At 34.8% G+C, this 20,053-nt stretch overlaps 1 protein-coding gene across 1 annotated transcript; it reads left to right on the top strand.

The window, feature by feature from the left end:
* Positions 1–11,668: 11,668 nt before the first annotated feature.
* LOC129807298 (protein adenylyltransferase Fic) lies at positions 11,669–19,950 on the top strand. Its single transcript, XM_055856473.1, has 2 exons — positions 11,669–12,616; positions 19,272–19,950. Exons 1-2 carry the CDS (start codon positions 11,820–11,822, stop codon positions 19,843–19,845), a joined length of 1,371 nt encoding a protein of 456 aa, XP_055712448.1. The 5' UTR covers positions 11,669–11,819; the 3' UTR covers positions 19,846–19,950.
* The last annotated feature ends 103 nt before the right edge of the window (positions 19,951–20,053 follow it).

Here is a 20,053-nt window from a genome sequence, read left to right on the forward strand (position 1 = left end):
ATCACCTAAGGAAATTTTCACAAGAAATCATCAAAAGTTCTCTAGGATGTTTCCGATTTTTCCAAAACTCAAAATCCGCTTGGGAAATATCTGCGATCTCCATAGGAAATTTCTAAATCTAAACTAGGTAATTTCTCCAGTGATTTCATCCGTATTCCTATTTGTAGAATCTTCGGGGATTTTTAGGACAAAATTCCATTCATGAATAACGAAATTTCTGTTGAAAATCCTAAGGAATTTCAGAGGAAACAATCAATGGAAAACTCTCAAGGAATTCTTTGGAAATTTCCTGAGAATTAGAATTACAAAAAATCGAACGGAATTTTCTATGATCTCGTTGGGAAATTTCCACATTCCAGAAAAGTAATTTCTTCAGTTATTCCCTTTTAATTTCTAAGAAGGGAATTCTTTTAGATATTAAGGGGAAAATTTACTACAGAAACATTGACATTTCTGGGATAAATCCCAAGAAATGTTAGAGGAAATAATCTATAGAAATGTCCCCTAGGAAATCTCTGGAAATTCCCTAAGAAACTAAAGAATTTTCCAAGACTGAAAATTCATTAAGAATACCTTGTGGTTTTTCTTGGGAAATTTCCACAGCTTTTTTTGATGAAATATTCCTGAATCAGTAGGGAAATTTCTCCTGGGATGTTTTATTTTTAATTGGTCGAATTCATCCACGAAACGAATGACATATTTTGCTGTTAGAAAGCACGTTTTCCATTACTGTAGTAAAATTCGAAATTTAGGAAAAAATAGTGAAAACACTCGCATATTCACCAAAACGGGAATACACATTATTTACCAAAATAATTGGTCTGTACTCACTAGTTATTACCCACATGGGACTTCCTAAACTTACTTAGTTAGGCCTGTATTCTTATTCTGATAGATCTCGTTGATGTTTTTTAGCCCTTATCTTAAGGGATAAAATAGTTTTTGTAAGTGAATTGACTGTAAACGTATGAGTACATACCGGTTTACTACAAATTACATTAATTTAGTAAACCATTCCATAATAGTGAATCGGTGAAGAGGTACACACTATCCAGGACGTAATTTGACCTTTTACATTTAACCAATCATGATTATTATTGCTTGTGCAATAGTTTTAGAAAACATAAAAATTAAACATTAAAAAGTCAGTGAAAAGTCTTACTTAATTGAGATCATTGACTTAGGGTAAGTGTGCCAAATTCCGGCCAGCTTGCAATTTCGGCCACCTTTTTTGCTCCTCAAATTTCCATGAACTTTTAGATTTTACGTACTCTAGAGATTATACAATGCAAAAGAATAACAAAAAATGTGGATTCGACAAACGAGATGACGTGAAAAATATACTGGAAGAATTCCCGAAGGGCATGGAACTATGAGAATGACGGTGGCCGAAATAGAGCACCAAAGCTATGTCTATATTTTTATTCATTTTAAAATGTATAAAGATTGATTATAGAGTAAATAAAGACGGTAAACTCTTTACAAGGTTCCAAGCAACATTCTTTCAGAAGAAAGAATTAAAAAAAATCAATTTGTACTTAAAATATTACTTTTCAAACTTGAGACTTTGACGCTTGCATGCAACTATGCCGAAATTTGGCACACTTACCCTATATGAACAAAACGTACGGTAAAACAATTTTTAAATTTGATCCAAAACCGAGTAAAATCATTAAACCATTAAAATATAATTTCGGTAGGAAAGAGGGTAGTGAAAGAAGAAAGTACACATAATAGATAATAAACACATATGGGGCGTATGGTCATCGAAGATTCGAAATCCGTATGTCTAACTGTTTGGCCTGTGGTGCAGTAACAAACTTACGGACAAATAAAAAATTAAAGAAAATCAACTTCAATTTAAATTTGTTTATGTGAATATATCTTGGGCTAGTGCCTTTGAAATCATAGGGTGGCAGAATTAATTGTGGCCTCTGTCTTTAGGGGAAAACGCGCTACTTTCGGACGACTGAAGCTTCCGAGAACTCAATATTTTTTCGAAGTTCTTAATGGAGTTGACCCATGACTCTTTTTACAAAATTTGTAACATCGGACTAGCTATTAGAATATAATTTTGTAATGGATCAAATTCATTAGGGGAGACTGGGACACATGTAAAAATTTTCAATAGATGCGAATTTGAGGTGACTTTCCAAGCACACAGTGATTTTTTGGAAAATATTTCTTTGCTCATGTTTTACCGTTGGGTATAGGCAATTTATCGAGGGTAATGCGGATGCTGGAAAACAATTGAGTTTTCCATAAAAATAAAATTTGTGCCACTGTGCATTTTTCTCTTTTAAAAAAATACCTGGGGTAGAAGTAAACACTTTCTGGGGAAGATGTAAACACCCTTATTTCCACCCTTGAAATTAACTTAGCACCACTTCCAATTATTTTAATTACTTAAGAGATATATAAAGACTGTTTATTTTTCAAAAAATCACTACACTTTTTGCAAGGAATAATTAAAATAGCAAAAAAAACTAAAAGCATGCAAATTAAAGACATTTTTCAATGGATTTTCCCCATATTTTGACATCATGTGACTTCTTATTGAACACAACGAAAAATTTCCCACCTTGAGATGCAGCAGTCAAACGAATGAAACGAAGAAGAAGAAGACAAAAATTTTGCCATTCATTCTATACTCGCGATATCTACAATTACGGGGAAATTACCTGTTTACATCTACCCCAAATTCTGTTTTCTAACCAATTATTAATTCTTTTAAAATAATGAGAATCTCAATTTCTCTAGTAAATGCATTAATATAATTCTAAAATATGTAGGAAAGAACTGGTATTGCAACATTTCGATTATTTTACACAGTTTTTAATTTCCAAGTGGAAATCCAAATGACCAAAATAATCGAAATATCAATATTTTCGGGAAAAATGACTTTTATTTTTAAAGTATTAGGATTTTATAGACCAATTCATCTGTGGACATATATCCCTATGGTATCTATGAATGCTTATGGGTATTATCCTCTGGAGTCCTAAAATTAATGAAAAAATCACAGTGTTTACAACTACCCCAGTTCCCCCTAAAAAATATTGAAAATAATGAATTCCTCGTAAAAAACTACAGTGTCACAAAATGATTTCGAAAAACCTCTAAATTAAAAATATTTCATGTCTTATGACAACACAACACAGTTTTTTTTTTTGGTTTTCGAAATCATTACCGACACCTTCCAAAAAATAAACTATTTAAATCTAGGAGATATCGCAATCGATCTTCGATGACCCCCCTCACTTATATTCCGTTTTTTTTTAATTTCTTTCGCATTCTTATCATTTTCAATTTACAGATGCTCTGGATAGAAATTTAGACAGATCCGCTGACTATTGAATTTGAACATAATTTACGGTAACTTTAAAACTAGTTCTAAATCCATTTTTAATCCACTTCTAAATTTTCCAACGAAAATTCCTTCAGTTGTCCCTATTTTATTTATTAATCCTTCGTCATGTTTTATCCTTGTAGAAAAAAAAATTGAGTTCTTCATGGGGTGACAACGCCAAAGCTTATAGGAAAAGCAAAAATAAATGTATAATCGTGAGGATTCTCACATATCTCATACGTCTCCCTACTTTGGCAATTCAACGGCTTGGGGACAAAGCCCAGGAGGGAGTCTATATGGGAGAGTTTCCATCGGAGAGCATTCATCTCTATGACATGGCCCGAGGTCGCGGCGGGGGTCGTGAAATGTGAGCCGTGCTCAGGGATGGAATGTGGTTGCATGGAGGAAATTGAAAAGGGAATATATTATTTTCGTTGTGAAAAAGGGAAAATGGGATTTTGGGGCGGGTAGATTTTGGTGTTTGTCCACCATCGAATCCTGGAATAATGCAATGTGTGCAAATTTTGCATTAATTCCAAACATTTGCCATTGCAATGTGTCGCGGAATTTTGACTCGTGCGGTATATTGTGTATAAGTCATATCTTTTCGGAGTGTGAGTTTTGCGTGTAATTCAACACTTTTGTTGGATTTCTGGGCTAGGAGGAAATTGACAAGTGGATGATTAGGGGAAATTGAGAAAAATACCCTTCAAAAACACCCTTTTCTGTCGTTAAACCTTCTTTTCAAATGGGAAAGTGCAAAAAGTTTTTTTTTCTATGCGTGGGAAAAGCACCAAATCATCGACATCACCATACACCTTACTAACTTTTTTCACCTGTAATCCATCTACTTTGTCAATTTAATATCAATCTCAAGGTGTTCAATCACACTCCGACTTCTTTTTCGGGAAAAGGATCCGTTTTGTGAAAAGAATGCTATTTAGGAAATTTACATATCACAAGAAAAGTTTGCGTGATCTTTATACCTTCCGAAACTACGTTCTAAGTTTTGACGCCGCCTGAAACTTAAGACGCAGACGTCCTTAAGAAGTTTTAGAAGAGAAAATGAGAAAGCATCTTCACAAAATGAAGTACGTAAAATTTAAATTTAATAAATTACCGCCTAAAATACTAAAATTTCGCCAGGTAATTTTATAGTTAGAACAATAAGGGTGCAATGCTATAACTTTTTAAAACACCTCAAATTTGTTAAAACTACTGCTAGGGCCTTTTAATTTATAGTTAGATTTTCAAAGTTTCTAAGTAATATGATCCCAATTTTTTTCGATTTCGATCAAACTTGTGGGTCCCGGTCAAAATTCTGAAAGCTAAAATCCCGAAATCTAAAATCCCGAAATCCAAAATCCCGAACGCAAGAATCCCGAATGGGCTGTAATCCCGAAAACCAAAATCTCGAATTCTTAAAAATGCAAATTCAAATTAAACCTACTCCCACAATTGCACTCGCGCTTCCTGAAAACTAAGGGAAATTTTCTGTATCTTGGGAAATTATTCAACACATTAGGGGGAGGTGGGGCTACTTTGAGCTATGGGGCTAGATTGTTATAGGGCCAATCCATCTCAAGACGACCATAGGGGTACCCTTCATGGTCTTAGATGTTTCTGAATTTTACATATGTTAAAGTACACGATAAAATAATATACCCCTATTTTTTTTTTCGTCCGAAAAAAAATCCTGGCCGGAGATACATGGCGTCAAAGATGGCGCCTCGCACTTCATTCCTAAATTGCGATTTTTAGCAAATATTTTAAAATGCTCTATTTCGGGAACGGGTTGAGATTTTTTCTTACTCTTTTTTTTATTTGAAAGATAATTTTATACTCTTTAAAACGACATACTTGATTTTTCATTATCTGCTTAAGTTTTTTTGTAACGGTCTTTTAAAAAATTTTTAAAAAAATTTAAAAATTAATTTTTCTCAAAAACCCCATTCTAAAAAAATTTCATTTTTTTACTGTTGATCAGTAACATTGAGTACTATATTCCCTGAAAAGGCGAGCTTCCACTTTTGCACTTACTTTTTTTTTAAAAATATTTGAAAAATTACCATATTTTCAAAATTAAAAATAACCAGTTAAACTCAAAATTTTGAGTTCAACTTTTCAGGGAATATAGTACTCCACAATACTTATAAACAGCCAAAAAATCAAGATTTTTCGAAATCAAGTTTTTGAAAAAAAATTTTTTTTTGAGTTTGAAATAAAAATGTCATTTATTGACAAAAATAAGCCTTTAAATCATATTAAACACATGTACTAATTATGTTTTTTCTGTTTTCTTTTACTTTTTCAAAAAAAAAAATTTTGGAATTTTTTTTGGATTATTTTTGAAAAAATTAAAAAAAAAAATTTTTTTTTGAAATTCCGTTTAAAAAAATCTACATATTGACACATGTGTCAAATGTATCTTAAAATTTGATTTTTGTCAATAAAAGACATTTTTATTTAAAACTCAAAAAAAAAATTTTTTTCAAAAACTTGATTTCGAGAAATTTTGATTTTTTGGCTGTTTATAAGTATTGTGGAGTACTATATTCCCTGAAAAGTTGAACTCAAAATTTTTAGTTTAACTGGTTATTTTTTATTTTGAAAATATGGTAATTTTTCAAATATTTTTAAAAAAAAGTAAGTGCAAAAGTGGAAGCTTGCCTTTTCAGGGAATATAGTACTCAATGTTACTGATCAACAGTAAAAAAATGAAATTTTTTTAGAATGGGGTTTTTGAGAAAAATTAATTTTTAAATTTTTTTAAAATTTTTTTAAAAGACCGTTACAAAAAAACTTAAGCAGATAATGCAAAATCAAGTATATCGTTTTAAAGAGTATAAAATTATCTTTCAAATAAAAAAAAAGAGTAAGAAAAAATCTCAACCCGTTCCCGAAATAGAGCATTTTAAAATATTTGCTAAAAATCGCAATTGAGGAATGAAGCGCGAGGCGCCATCTTTGACGCCATGTATCTCCGGCCAGAATTTTTTTTCGGACGAAAAAAAAATAGGGGTATATTATTTTATCGTGTACTTTAACATATGTAAAATTCAAAAACATCTAAGACCATGACCCCTCGATTTGCGATTTTTTCGGTCGTTTTGAGATGGATTGGCCCTATACGATTTTCTTGTATATTTCTAATAGAAACTGGGTTTTAACATGATGCAATTTGGATAGACTAAATAATTGTGGATCTACATAAAATAATTGTAAGGCCCAGCTTCATTTAGAAATAAGCGAAAAAGTCGTAAAACAATCTAGTCCCAAAGCTCAAACTAGCCCCACCTCCCCCTATCTTCCTTATAATTTCATCCATTTTAAGATTCTTAACATTCGGAGTTTTGAATTTCGGGATTTTGAAGTTCGGGATTTTGGCTTTCGAGATGTCGGCTGCCTCCGGTTGAAAAAAAAACGATTTACACAGAAATATATTTTGTAAAATCGTTTGTAAATGAGTATGAATTCTTACCGGTGGTGGGGCTTTACGAAATTCGCGTAAGCCGTATAACCCACTAAAACGTTCGTATAAGTTTGTACTTTTTTACAATATTTTGTTCGTAAACATTCGTAAAGTTTCATAATTTGTTCGTAAAGTTTTGTCACATAAACGAAAATGTACGAAAATATATTTGTAAAAGATCAAAAAACGCTTATTATGTGTCTATGTTACGAACGATGTTTGTGAAAAATTACAAACTTTTATGAACTTTTGAAGTGGGTTATGTGCGATTTACAAAAATTTCGTAAGTCCTCAGTAGGAACCAGTGGGAAACTGATGGAAATGTAGTGTCATCATTATTTTGATTGAAATTACGTTGTGTCCTCTCTCGGATTATGCTGTAGATCTGTCTAGCACTTAAGTCGCACCTCTGCTTAAATTTGGCTTGAATCAAGTCATAAACGAGTTAATTTGACCGTAATTACAAATTATTTTCTGTTTTATAAACTGATTTCGAAGAGATTGTTTTTCTTCCAAAAAATGTTAATCGGTAATTATATTTAAACTCTTAAATACCTTCATTGAATTTTATCGTGTTATGATACTGGCTTTTACGTATAAGCCGTCTTTAGATCCTTTTATACCATTTCAGTGTTTAAGAATTGTCAGAAAAGGTTAAACTTCAAGCCTTGTTGTTTACTGAAACTGTTTACTGAAACTGTTTATACTGAAATATTTGTGTTCATAGACAATTTTACTGTTCTCAAAACCATAAGAATTAACTGTTAGAAGGAAAATAATTTTTCTCCAGAGATTTTCTCTTCGCAAAGAATGTAACTATTCGCAGGAAAGTAAAGTTTTACTATTTTCAGAAAATCTTACTGTTCTCAAGAAGTTTTAATGTTCCCAGAAAATTTTACTATTTACTAAAAAAATTCCGCTCACAGAGAATTTTATTATTCGCACATCTCCATAATTTCCGTAGAAAGCTTTATTGTTTGCAGACATTTTATTGTTCACAGAATACTTTATTGTTCACAGAACAGTTTAATGTTCACAGAACACTTTACTGTTCAAAGGAAATTTTACTCTTCGCTGTAAATTTTATTGTTCGCAAGAGATTTTACTGTTCACAGAAAATTTGACTATTCGCAAGAAATTTCTACCGTTCTTAGAAAATTTGAATTTTCGCAGAACATTTTACTGTTCTCAGAAAATTTTACAGCGCACCAACATATTTACTTAGGGTAAGTGTCCCAAATTTCGGTCAGCTTGCAATTCCGGCCACCCGGCCACATTTTTTGTTCCTCGAATTTCCATGAATTTTTAGTTTTTGCATACTCTAGAGATTATGCAATGCAATAAAATAACAAAAAATGTTGCTTTGATAAACGATAAGACGTGAAAAAAGACAAGGGCAAGGAATTATTAGAATCAAGGGGATGACATTAGCTCTGAATAATGTGACCGGTTTTAGTGTACATTTTTCCCTGTTTTCGTACACATTTCACAAGATATCTCCAAAACTACGTAGGTTTCCAATTTGTAGTTTTCGGTTGCCCATTTAGTATTAAGTTGGTTTAATAATAAACCCAGAAGTTTTTTCGACACGCTAGAAACATATGGAAAACATAGGAAATGTCATGCTCCTGATTAGAATGAAGGTGGCCGAAATAGACAACGAAAGCTATGCCCAATCCGTAAAAAATTACTCTGACTCAAAAATGACTGGTTAATAAATGGTCAAAAAAATTACTCCTAATTGGAATCTTAAGAATTTGTCATATTCGCGTCGAATTTTGGTCACAGCATTACTTAAGATTGAATTAGTAATATAACAGTTATTTTACGGTTCTAAAATTTACTCTACCATGCAGTAACAAAAGCGACTCCAAATGACGGTATTTTTCCGTACAAAAAATGACGCGCCAAAAACAATGCATTTCGCGTCCTTCTCTAGCGCATAGGTACGAAATCGACGTACACACTTTGAATGAAAACGTTTAGTGCACTTCACAACTTTGTATTGCATTACGACTGTAGACAATATTTTCTCAACAATTCTTCACATTTTCCATCGTTTTCTACTACGTTCTATGTAAATTTCTCTATTTTTTCCTAATTCACTACACACATTTGCGAAGATTTTTGCCGTTCGCCTATTCTGAATGAGCCATCCGACATGTCGAAAATTTTCCCATTGGATGTCAACAACACAAAAAAATCTTTTAAAATTTTCACTAAATAGGTCTTTTCGACACAAAATTTTAATCACAGGATACTCCAGAGACTGGAGCAAACTCCTAAATCACAAAATTTCATTTTGCAAAAAAAATGTTTGTGTGTTTATCATGCAAAAAATTGCCTAATTTTCACTTAACTTCTGTCGGCACTGTACTTTTCGAATCACAACACACATCTCTACTGAAGGAGCTTTTCCTCCCAATGTACACTATTATATTGTTGAGAAAACACGCGAAAATATCAATTACTTTGCGAATTCACAGCTCTGAATAGTTCTATTTGCCATTTGACAAGTGAAATTTCCCCTCAAATATATCCAGTGAGGAGAAGAATTTTTGTTGGTACACTGGAAGTCGGCGTCATATTTTAGTCGTAGGCGGGTAATCTCAGAGTTATTATAACGCCAAATGACTTCCGTAATTACCGTCATATTATTCCCCACTTTCCGTCATTCGACTCTCTGACGACCGTCATAGGACCCGTTTTTGGAATCCAGAATACATACATCCAACGGTAATCTTACTCCAAATTGCTATTTGGGTGTATACATTTTTAATCATTCGAAAATGTATTAAGAATGATTTTACAGAAAATGAAGACGATAAACTGCCTACAAGGTTTCAAGCAACACTTCTTAAGGAGAAATAAAAAATTCAATTTATATTAAAGTTATTATATTTTAAATTTGAGACTTTTGCGCTTGCATGCAACTCTGCCGAAATTTGGCACGCTTACCCTAGGTGGCTGTAACGCTCCTTTAAGGGAACGCTTCTCTCGCACCAAGGTCCTTCAGTCCTGGCGATTCTCCGTCACCTCGGTCCAGAAACGTAGAATAGGTCACCGTTGAGAAGTCCGTGCTATCGAAGGCTTCTATAAATACTTTTATGGGAGGTTGTTAGCCCCTGGCCAAAAAAAAAGAATTTAATTCTCCAAGCAAAATTTTACTGTTCTCAGAAAATTTCACCGGTTCCAGAAAATTTTACTCCTCTGAGAATTTTTTATGCGCTGGAAACTACTGTTCTTAAGAAGAAACAAACGACTGACCAAAATTAAATATCATAGATTCGATATTTAAGATATTCAAAATATTATTTCAAATTTATTTATTTCATTTTAATAGTTTTTGCTTACTTAGGGTAAAATGAACACCTATTGACACTTTAAGAACTCGTGCTAGGACTTATTGACCCCTTACTCTGTACCATTTGGATTGGAATACAAAATTTGAACATTTATATAATATTTAACGAAATACGTAGATTAATGAGAAAACATCATATTACTTATAAATTTTATCAGATACATTAAATAAATTGCCACATTTTGACAAAAGTGCCAATAGGGGTTCCCTATCGAAGAGGTTTTCCTTTGACCCTATACATTTAATCTCCTTTAAAAGAATATAAAATAAAAAAAACTTTTGAAAAACAGGGGACCCACTCATGAGTGTAGTCGTCTCTCAAACTTATTCTAGAAAGATTTGTACACAATTTGGGAAAAATTACTTAAAATTAATTTCTTAATATGTATAATATATTCTTTATTTAGTTATTATTTTCTATATAATTTGTTTATATTTTTTAATATTTTAATTTGTATTTTTGTTCTCGGGCAAAGGGCTGAAATATCAGTCTTTAAGAAATTTCAGTAACTTGAAATATTACAAAAAAAATTCTATGTAAATTCATTTATTAAAAGTTTAATGAATTCTCTGTAATCCCCACAGGCTGGAAGAAAGTAGAAAGTGTGATTGCCAATTTGTTCACCTCAATCATGAACAGATAGAAAAATAATTTCAGTCCAATGACGAACTTTCTGTGGCGCATCATCTGAGTCTGCCAAGGTACACCTCATCCCTCCTTGTCCAGTGGATAGCAAAAATCTAATTAATGGCACAACAATCAAGTGAGAAACCATTTCCTCGGGGAATCTAACTCTCTATGTGTACTTATATCCAGCACAAGGTAAAATTTGTCCGTGAAATTGCAACAGGAAGGAAAAACTTTCTCCCCGATGTCACTCCGATGACCTCTGGGGAGTCTACCTGGGTTTGTGGTGGAAAGTCCAGGTGCAAATTGTACGGGGGTGGCAATCGAAATCCTTCACCAACTTACTTACAAGTTAATTAAACTTGCAAGGGTCTTTTATTCATTCAAAAACTTGTATGCCTTGGGTAGCTTAAGAAAGAAATCTTACTCCAGCAGTTGCATTAATAATGAGAGGATGTTGTTCTTTTTTTCCCCCCTTCAATCCACCCCCTTATAATTATTCTCAATTTCTACGAGGATTCTTCAACACAAATTGGTGCTCACTTAAGACCAACTGAGCAGCGGGAAATTGGATAAATTTCCTGCTTCGAGGATTTCTTCTTCAACTTTCTTAATTATTTATTGAATTTTGTACTGGTCTTTTGTTTCCTGAGGTTGAATGTCAGAATTTTTGTAAAGGATTCCTTTCGTTCTTTTGCTCTTTTTAACTGCATTTCTTAGTTCTCTGCGTGATTTCAAATTATGTCTAAGGCCAACGGATTTTTCAATTTGAATTCGAAATATTCGAAATCTCCAAAGTCTCCGAAATGGTATTCTCATACTCAGAGGAATTCGGGCTTCTTCGGGTTGCTTTGATTCTAGAAATGTCAAGTTCACTTTGTGAAATACACAACTTCGAGTAAAACCACGTCAGTCTTTGAAAATTCTTAATAATCCGTGATAACAAGTGATTAGTTGAAGGAATGTTGTTGAGTCTTAGTTCGTGACACGCCCGCGTTTTTCCAACATGCCTAAGAGTCTTCTCGAAGAGATAAAACTATCAAATTGGAGACGAAAAATGAACCACTTTACTCACTTTGCAATCTTCTTCATGGGCATCTTCTGCTCAATTTGTGTGATATTCTTCACGAAAAACTATTCAGGAGTTGATAAGACTAAATTCAGCCTACCCAGTGAAAATTTCCTGCAAGTTCGAGATGATTATCAAGTTCGGAAGTTCCTAGATTCGTCAGAACACCCAGAAACTGCAGATGTCGTTGGGCAGAAGAATGAGGCACTGTCCATCGTGAAGATTGCTGAAGAGTTCAAGAGGGATGGAAAGGAAGACAAAGCCCTCAAACTCTTTGAGCATGCAATAGCACTGGCTCCCAAGCATCCAGAAATCCTCACAAAGTACGGAGAATTTCTGGAACACTCGCAGAGGGACGTGGTTAAAGCTGATCAGATGTACTTCCAAGCCTTGATTGTAAATCCTAAGCACGATGCAGCTCTGCAAAATCGAAGGAGAACGGCGAATATCGTAGACAGTCTGGACCAGGAGATCCTGACGGAGCTAGACAAGAAAAGAGATGCTCTATCCCAAATTCACGAGTCCAGTGCAGCTCTCCGCAGAGCCAAGAAAGAAGCCTACTTCCAGCACATTTACCATTCCGTGGGAATCGAGGGTAACACCATGTCGCTGTCTCAGACCCGAACAATCCTGGAGACAAGGATGGCTGTGGCTGGGAAGAGTATCGATGAGCACAATGAGATTCTTGGGCTGGACTCTGCTCTAAAGTTCATCAATGCGAGCCTTGTGAATAGGTGAGATCAACAGGGAACAGGGCTTTCGGGTGGTGGGATTGACTACACACACTGAAAAAACTACATAGGAGCCGTTTCTATAACCTGGGAATATACGGCACCAAAATCCAGGATATTCATCATTATGGGTCACCTTATGGGAATCAGTCCTATACAATTTTTTCAATACACAAACGTCGGAAGTGGGTTCCCGGAGTTCGTCGAAGAGATGGAATCACTCTTAAGAAACCAACAACTCTTTCCACATACAAAATAATAATAATAATAATAATAATAATATGTTTATTCCATCATCAAATCTCAGATTGAGGCTGCCGACCGACTTCACAACCGGTCTCCCCAAGTAAACGGCAGAAACCTTGGTTCACAGACCGCATAAGCCGAAAATTTAGTACAAATATAATTCATAACAAAATTCAATATAAAATTTTATGAGCACGATCTCACTTACAGGGAGAGAAAGGGAAGTCATAGGCAGGGCAGATGAGACAGATGGGCTAAGAAACAAGAGGCTCACAAGGTGGCTCATTTTGTTGCTACTATTCATCCCTATAATATCCCTATTCAATAATATTTCACTCTAAGAATGAATTCTTTTGAAACTGTAAACCAGAGTGATAAGCCCAGATAAGCTTATGGTAGCGGACATTATTTACAGACCACCTCGGAGTTCTTGCAACTCGAAATGCGTGCAAATTCGAACGGGAATTGAATTTTGGGAATAAATAATTGGATTGCACAAGTATATCTCTGGGGTCTCTGATCTAGGCTTATCACTGGCTCAGCTTATACAGGTCCGATTTCTTCATTGCAAATTTGGATTGTGGCAAAGTCGAACGATATTTATACATAAATAATGCAAATTTCGTTTAATAATCCTTAAACTGTATGTAACTTTTTTCGGTAATGAGGAAAATTGGATGGGAAATGCATAAAAGTGTCTGAAAATCTTTAAAGTCGATTATCTCGGAAACTCTGAGAGATAGAGGCCTCACCTTTACATCTCTTTAAAGCCTCTGTCAGCGAAAAACCGCGAAAAAAATCGGTCGGCGTATGATTTTTGGCTTCAGGGATGTTCAAAATATTCGTCAGTTAAATCAGCATTTATCGTAACTTCATTTTTGAGATTTTGAGATATATACATATTTGGAATCAGCGTAATTTTGTTTATTAAACGAACTTGAGAAAAAGAAACTTATAAGCCCAATAAAAATTATTTTATACAAAAATTATCGTAAGTGCCCTTAATTAAGAAAAATTTATCAGAATTTGTCGTAACTTCCATTTTTGGGGAAGTTACGACAAATTTCCATACAAAATTTTCAGTAATCAGCATTTGCCGTAACTTATTTTGCTCGTTTGCGTGGCTTGTAATTTGCAGCAAAAATGGTATATTTCTCAATAAAACGTTCACAAACTCTTCCAAATATCCAAAAACAGTGAGAATAGTGTAACATGAAATCATTTTAATTCAATATTTGCGAGAAAAAAAGTGAGAAAAATCCCTGCCCATTTGTCATTAATTAAAAACAAAACAAGCGACGTGGCACACAAAATTTATTCAATAAAACTTATGAAATAAAAGCTTTTAGGGATCGGGATAAGAGTTTAATTGATTAGTTTAGTCGAATAAAGGCGATTATTATCATTAGAGTAATTAAAATTTATATTATACATTTTTGAAAATTGTCGTAACTTCCAGAATCTCCATACATTGGAAGTTACGGCTTTATAAACGATGGAAGTTACGATAAAAGGGACAGATAATCCTAACCGGCTTATGTAGGTGAGATTCTTAACGTGAGCTAACTCGGAGTGCATGCAAATTCGATTTAGAGCTGAAGTTGGGAGACGCCATTCAGTTATCTTGAATCAAATTCGTGAAATTATACAAATTTTGTATTTCAACCAAAATATCAAGGATTTGGATGAACTGACAGAAAAGTGTTATATGGGTGAAATGTAGACCAGAATGTTCTCTATAATTTTGCCGTAGAACTTGAACTCATCGATTACTCAGAAGCCAAGATAAGCGAGGTTTTTTGTTTCTTAACTCGTTTTTTCATCCAGAGTTCCCCAAGTAGTCATTTGTTGAACTTCAACTATATCAAAGAATTGTTGTATTTTGCGGGACTTTCCATTTAAACCCCTATTTTAAGTGTCTTGGTGGAGTAGAGGCAGTCAAATTGGCATCTGAGTGATTTCAAAGCGTTATTATTGGAAAAATCAATTTTTTCACACTTAAACGGAAAAATCGGAGTGATAGCGTAGTCTGAGTGGAAAATGATGTATGGACGAAATGTAGAAACAAATGTGCTCTACAATTATGTTGAAGTAATCATCAAAATCGGTTCAGCGACAGTCGAGATAATTGAGGTTATGTGATATTGAAATTGGTTTTTCGACTGTGGCGCCCCTGGTGTTGGTCCCACGAAGTTCAAATATTCTAGAAAGTTGTAGCATTTGGTGAGATCTTTCGTTTAAGCCCTCATTCATCAAAATCGGTCACATAGAACCGGAGATATGATTTTTTGAATTTCGTGAACTTTGACCCCTCATATCTCCGGTTCTATTGAAAGCACAGCGCGCATACGCACCATTTTGGAAACGTCCTAGACTGGACCACAACATACTAAAATTTCATTAACTTGCACAATGCCGTTTTCGAGAAAAGTGACTTTGAATTTCGATGAATTTTGACGCTATCACAGCGCCACCTGTGGTGACTTTTCGAACTTCCATCTGAAAGTGCTCATCGAGACGAAACCAAAAAGGTAAAATTTAGGTCGCTATGTTAATTAGAACCGGAGATAGAGGCCGGTCAATGTTCGAACTTTGACCCCTTATAGCTCGGGTCAGGGGTTATGGATCGACTTAAGGTTTTTTTTGTTTGATAGGTATAATCAACGGCTACAACATACTAAAATTTCAGCCCGATTGCATAAGGAATTTTTGAGTTATTTAACTTTTAAGATTTAAAAATTTTCTTTTTAAATCTTCTTTTTAAATTCTTTTTAAAATTTTCTAGCGGTGGTTTTATGAACTTGCGATGTTAGAAGGGGAAGTGGCATTTCACGAGAGCTTTCCAAAAAGCCCTCATTTTTTAAATTCTGACAATTAGAACCGGAGTTATGGCCATTTTAAGAAAATTTTTTTGGACCCTTATAGCTCGGGTCAGGGGGGTCGGGGGACCTTAAGTTTGGTACTGATGGAAAGCTCTAAGGCCCAGCTATAACATACTAAAATTTGAGCCCGCTCGATGCCATAGGGGCGGAGCTATTGAGAAAACAATAAAAGGGTGGTCTTCAAAATGGTGGAAGGAGGGGTGGGGGGTGGGGGGTCAATGCACCAAGTTGCAATTTTCATACGATATTTAACCTTTGCCGAAAACCGCAAGTCGATATCTTTTTTAGTTTAGGAGCTATTAAGCTCCAAAGAGCGGCCGGCCGGACGGCCGGCCGGGAACGTAACTTAGCCACATATATATTCGGAATCAGGAAGTGGCGAAACACATTTTGGCCAAATTTGAGGTCGATCGGACGACATGAAATTTTGTTAGGATTATAGTAGGTGAAATTGTTAAGAATCTCACCTAATATTATTGTGTTTCTTCTAACATATATCTCAATATTTCAGCTTTTAAATAATTTTATAAGGATTTTCTCGAGTTAACTTACAGTTTATTAGTGCCACTTTTATTATTTTGACTCAAAAGTATCGCATTCGGGGCTTATTTTTAAGAAAAATAATGCTGAATTGAAAATTTCGTTTCCTGAAAAGTTGTCAAAAGGAAGTTACGACAAATGCTGATTTAACTGACGATATATACTCTGTGAATTTCAGCTCGATCTGAACACTTTGAGAAAATTGGAGGATTACAATAGGTGTAATTAGAAGAAATCACGCCAAATTAGAGGCTTATTTAAGCCACGAATTTATTGTATTGAAAGGATTGATGAAAAACCACACACAGAAAAATTTTGACTCTAAATTTAAGAATATATAAGATCCTGGGAACTTAAATTGGATGTGAATCCCCGAGGCGTTTAAGTTTAGAAGCTCTGAGCGAAAGAAATGGGCTAGAATCCCTAGCTCTTTCAAGCTAAGAGATCGGGAACATAAGTTCTGCATTAGCTGTAAAATGCAAAATGTCTACGGAGTTCCAAATTGCAACTAAAACAAAATGTTCAAGGATTTAGAATTAGGGCACTGGCATTCATTGGATGGGATTTGAAATTATATTCCTGGGTGTTTCTGTTTAAGAATTTTCCATTTTTCTGTGTGCATCCGAATTTGTGAGAATCGGATATCGACTCAGTATTCCAATATCCCAGCAACGAAATTTTCCTGTTTGAATACTATTCAAAACGCTTCGAAACAGGGTTCGCTTCTAGGTAATTCTTTACGGAGGGGGCGTTTGAAAAAGCGAATGCAATTGAAGAAATATTTCTCCATGGCGACTAACGTTTTCTGACCATTTGGGAGGCCGCCACCGTTGCGGTTTGTCGAATAGGGAACACTTTCGCTGTTCGGATCTGACAAAAGTCCGGATGACAGCTGTCAAACACTCGAGAAATTAAGGAAAAAACCATTTTCCATATAGGTTTTTGATTAATTTTCACTCTCAATTCGGATGATGATGAATTAAAATGAGTAAAATTATAGGAATTTTAAAATGTGGGAAGATTGGAGTTATAAAGAAGTCAGGGTTCTCTATTTTGTATTAAAAGAGCATCACAATTACACTCGAAATGCTTTCTAGCATTAAAAGAGCACTAATCCACATTTAAAGAGCACTTTAGTAAAGTAAATTTTAATCCTATGTTCTCACTGTAATAGTTTCGTCGGGTAATATTTTACCGCCGCCAAATTTTTCGGGCTGAATATTCTTGAGAATCAGCCTTTGTGTATTTTATTTAGCATATTTAGTAGTTCAAACTGATCCTTTAGTAGCAGATTTTATAGGCTAAGTATTCTTGATACCCAGCCTTCTGAAAGTGTTCATCGAGAGGAACTTTCAGAAAAAAATTAGGCCAAAACTTCAATTAAAACCGAAGATAGGACGGTCATATTTTTCAATTTTTGACCACTTATAATAGCACGGTCAGGGGTTCTCGATGATTTCAGTTTTTTTTTTTTTTTTTTAAATAATTTGATAGTTATAAAGTACAGCAACAACGTACAAGAATTTAACTCTTTCCGGACCACAACATATCCAGCGAACGAATTTCAGTAAAACTCACTTTATTGTAAGTCTTAGTGGTCAAATATGATACTTTTGTAGAGAAAGAATTTTCTCCGCCTCTGGGAAATTGGAAAACTCATGGGTACTCTCGTCCCCCAAAGAACGAAAAGGAGACAAACTTCAATTTTCCAAAAGCCAATAATATCAATTTTGTGAATTATTTTTGCGTGTCAAATGACTCCTTTACAATATTGATCACTAAAACAAGAATTATTGACCAGTATCTTGTGGGATGTCCAGGAAGTGCTAAAAAGGACACCCAGCTCCTGCTTGCCAACAGATTCCTCAAAATATTTTACACAATAGCACTTTAACACACATTTCTCTCAACACGATGTTATTTCAAACACATTAAGCTTTCTCAAAAGCATAAAAGACACTTCCTGGAGGGAAATTCTGTAACGCTCTGGCAATGCCATATGACAAATTGGGTTCGAATCTTATGAGAGCTTTTTCGAAAATTCGATTCTGTAGCCGTGACATTGCCATTTCAGCTCACGTGGCATTGTCAGAAGTCACATATTTGAGATTTCTGGCAATTCAAATGACAATTAATGTTGTTAAACAAATCAACCAAGACGTACTGTATTTTCAAAAAATCATCAAGTAAAGGAATTTCATTAATAATTCAATGAATTGCATTTTCGAACTCATATGATATGACAAAAAAAGCTCGAATGGCATTGTCAAGTTTCGAACTCACGCGTGACAATGCCACGAAAAATTACAGAATTCCCCTACTGGAGAATTAGAATTTACCAAAATCAGGAAGAATAGAAAAAAACTTCCCTGAAAACAATCTCCTCCGCTGTCAAATGTCAAACTTATCAGCCATATTGGCAAAACTGTCGTTCCCGCTTGGAATTTTGTTACAAGGTTGGTGTCAAAAAACAAATGGCGGCATTGGCGGGATAACCTTACATTTGACCTCTAGATTTTTGGGAACGAGCGTACTCAAAAAGTTTGAACAAGTGTTTTTGAAAATTAAAAAAAAAATTATTTTTCAAATTTATGCAATCTGTAATTGTTAGTTATCATACTTATTGACCTCGAGAGGTTTTTCCTTATTCTGGTCTAGAAATATCAAAAAAGTTACAATATCTGCAAGGAAGCAGAAAATCGAAAATTCACGATTTTTGACCAAGAATATCTTAGCTCAGGAGTTAATTGGGATCCCGCAAAAAATATCCTAGATTTGGACATCCTTATAGTTTGTGATCATCCACAAGAATCGGATTTTTATCTATTCTAAATAATCCAAAAAAAAAAAATCTTTTTTCCATGGGTACCCAGATTCCCAAAGGAGACGAAAGACTTAACCATTATTTGTAATATAATTACACGAAGCCGTCTCTCGGCTAATCCTCAGGTCTGTCAAGGCCCTAACGATTTTGCATTTGGTTCTCGCAGGAACGACTTTATCAGCCTTAAAGACATTCTAGAGATCCACAAGAGAGTTCTGGGTCATGTGGATCCCGTGGAAGGAGGAGTTTTACGCACAACTCAAGTTTACGTTGGAGGACACATTCCTCCGGGTCCTGGAGACCTTCAAATCCTCATGAGTCGCTTCGAGCAGTGGCTGAATTCCCCACAAACTGTAGCTCTCCATCCTGTAAAGTTAGCTGCCCTTGCTCACTACAAACTAGTTCACATTCATCCTTTTGCCGATGGTAATGGTAGAACTTCGAGACTGCTGATGAATACTATTCTCATGAGAGCTGGCTATCCTCCGGCAATTATTGCAAAGCAGCAACGGCTGCAGTACTACAATGCTCTGCAAACGGCCAATGAGGGAGATGTTCGTCCCTTTGTCCGGTTTATAGCTGAATGCACAGGGAGGACCCTTGACCTCTACCTCTGGGCAACGGGGAGCCTTACTCCGCAAATTCCGCTAATGACAGATCAAGAGGACGGAGGAATGGTGCTTAAAGTTGAACCAGAATCCGAAGGAAGCGGAGAAAATCGGATAAAGGACGACGGATGACATTTGCAGGGGTCCCTGACCCTACCGCCAATTTTAGCCATTTTACTGAAGAATTATTTATTGCACTTGTAAAATACCTCAAATAAAACAGGGAATTATTTTCAAGTTTTTTTTTTATGAGTCATCGACAACATTGATCTGATATTTCTGGTTGTTTAATCTAAGCAGCCTAGCAAATACGAAAAGTTTAAAAACTCCATTTTTAGCA

The sequence above is a fragment of the Phlebotomus papatasi genome, chromosome 3 (genome assembly GCF_024763615.1).
Source record: "Phlebotomus papatasi isolate M1 chromosome 3, Ppap_2.1, whole genome shotgun sequence".
NCBI lineage: Eukaryota > Metazoa > Arthropoda > Insecta > Diptera > Psychodidae > Phlebotomus > Phlebotomus papatasi.

Excerpts from the sequence above, each read along its gene's own strand:
- LOC129807298 (XM_055856473.1), top strand. The coding sequence starts at position 11,820 with ATGCCTAAGAGTCTTCTCGAAGAGATAAAACTATCAAATTGGAGACGA. Across the intron at positions 12,617-19,271 it reads AATGCGAGCCTTGTGAATAG|GAACGACTTTATCAGCCTTA; the intron begins GTGAGATCAACA and ends TGGTTCTCGCAG.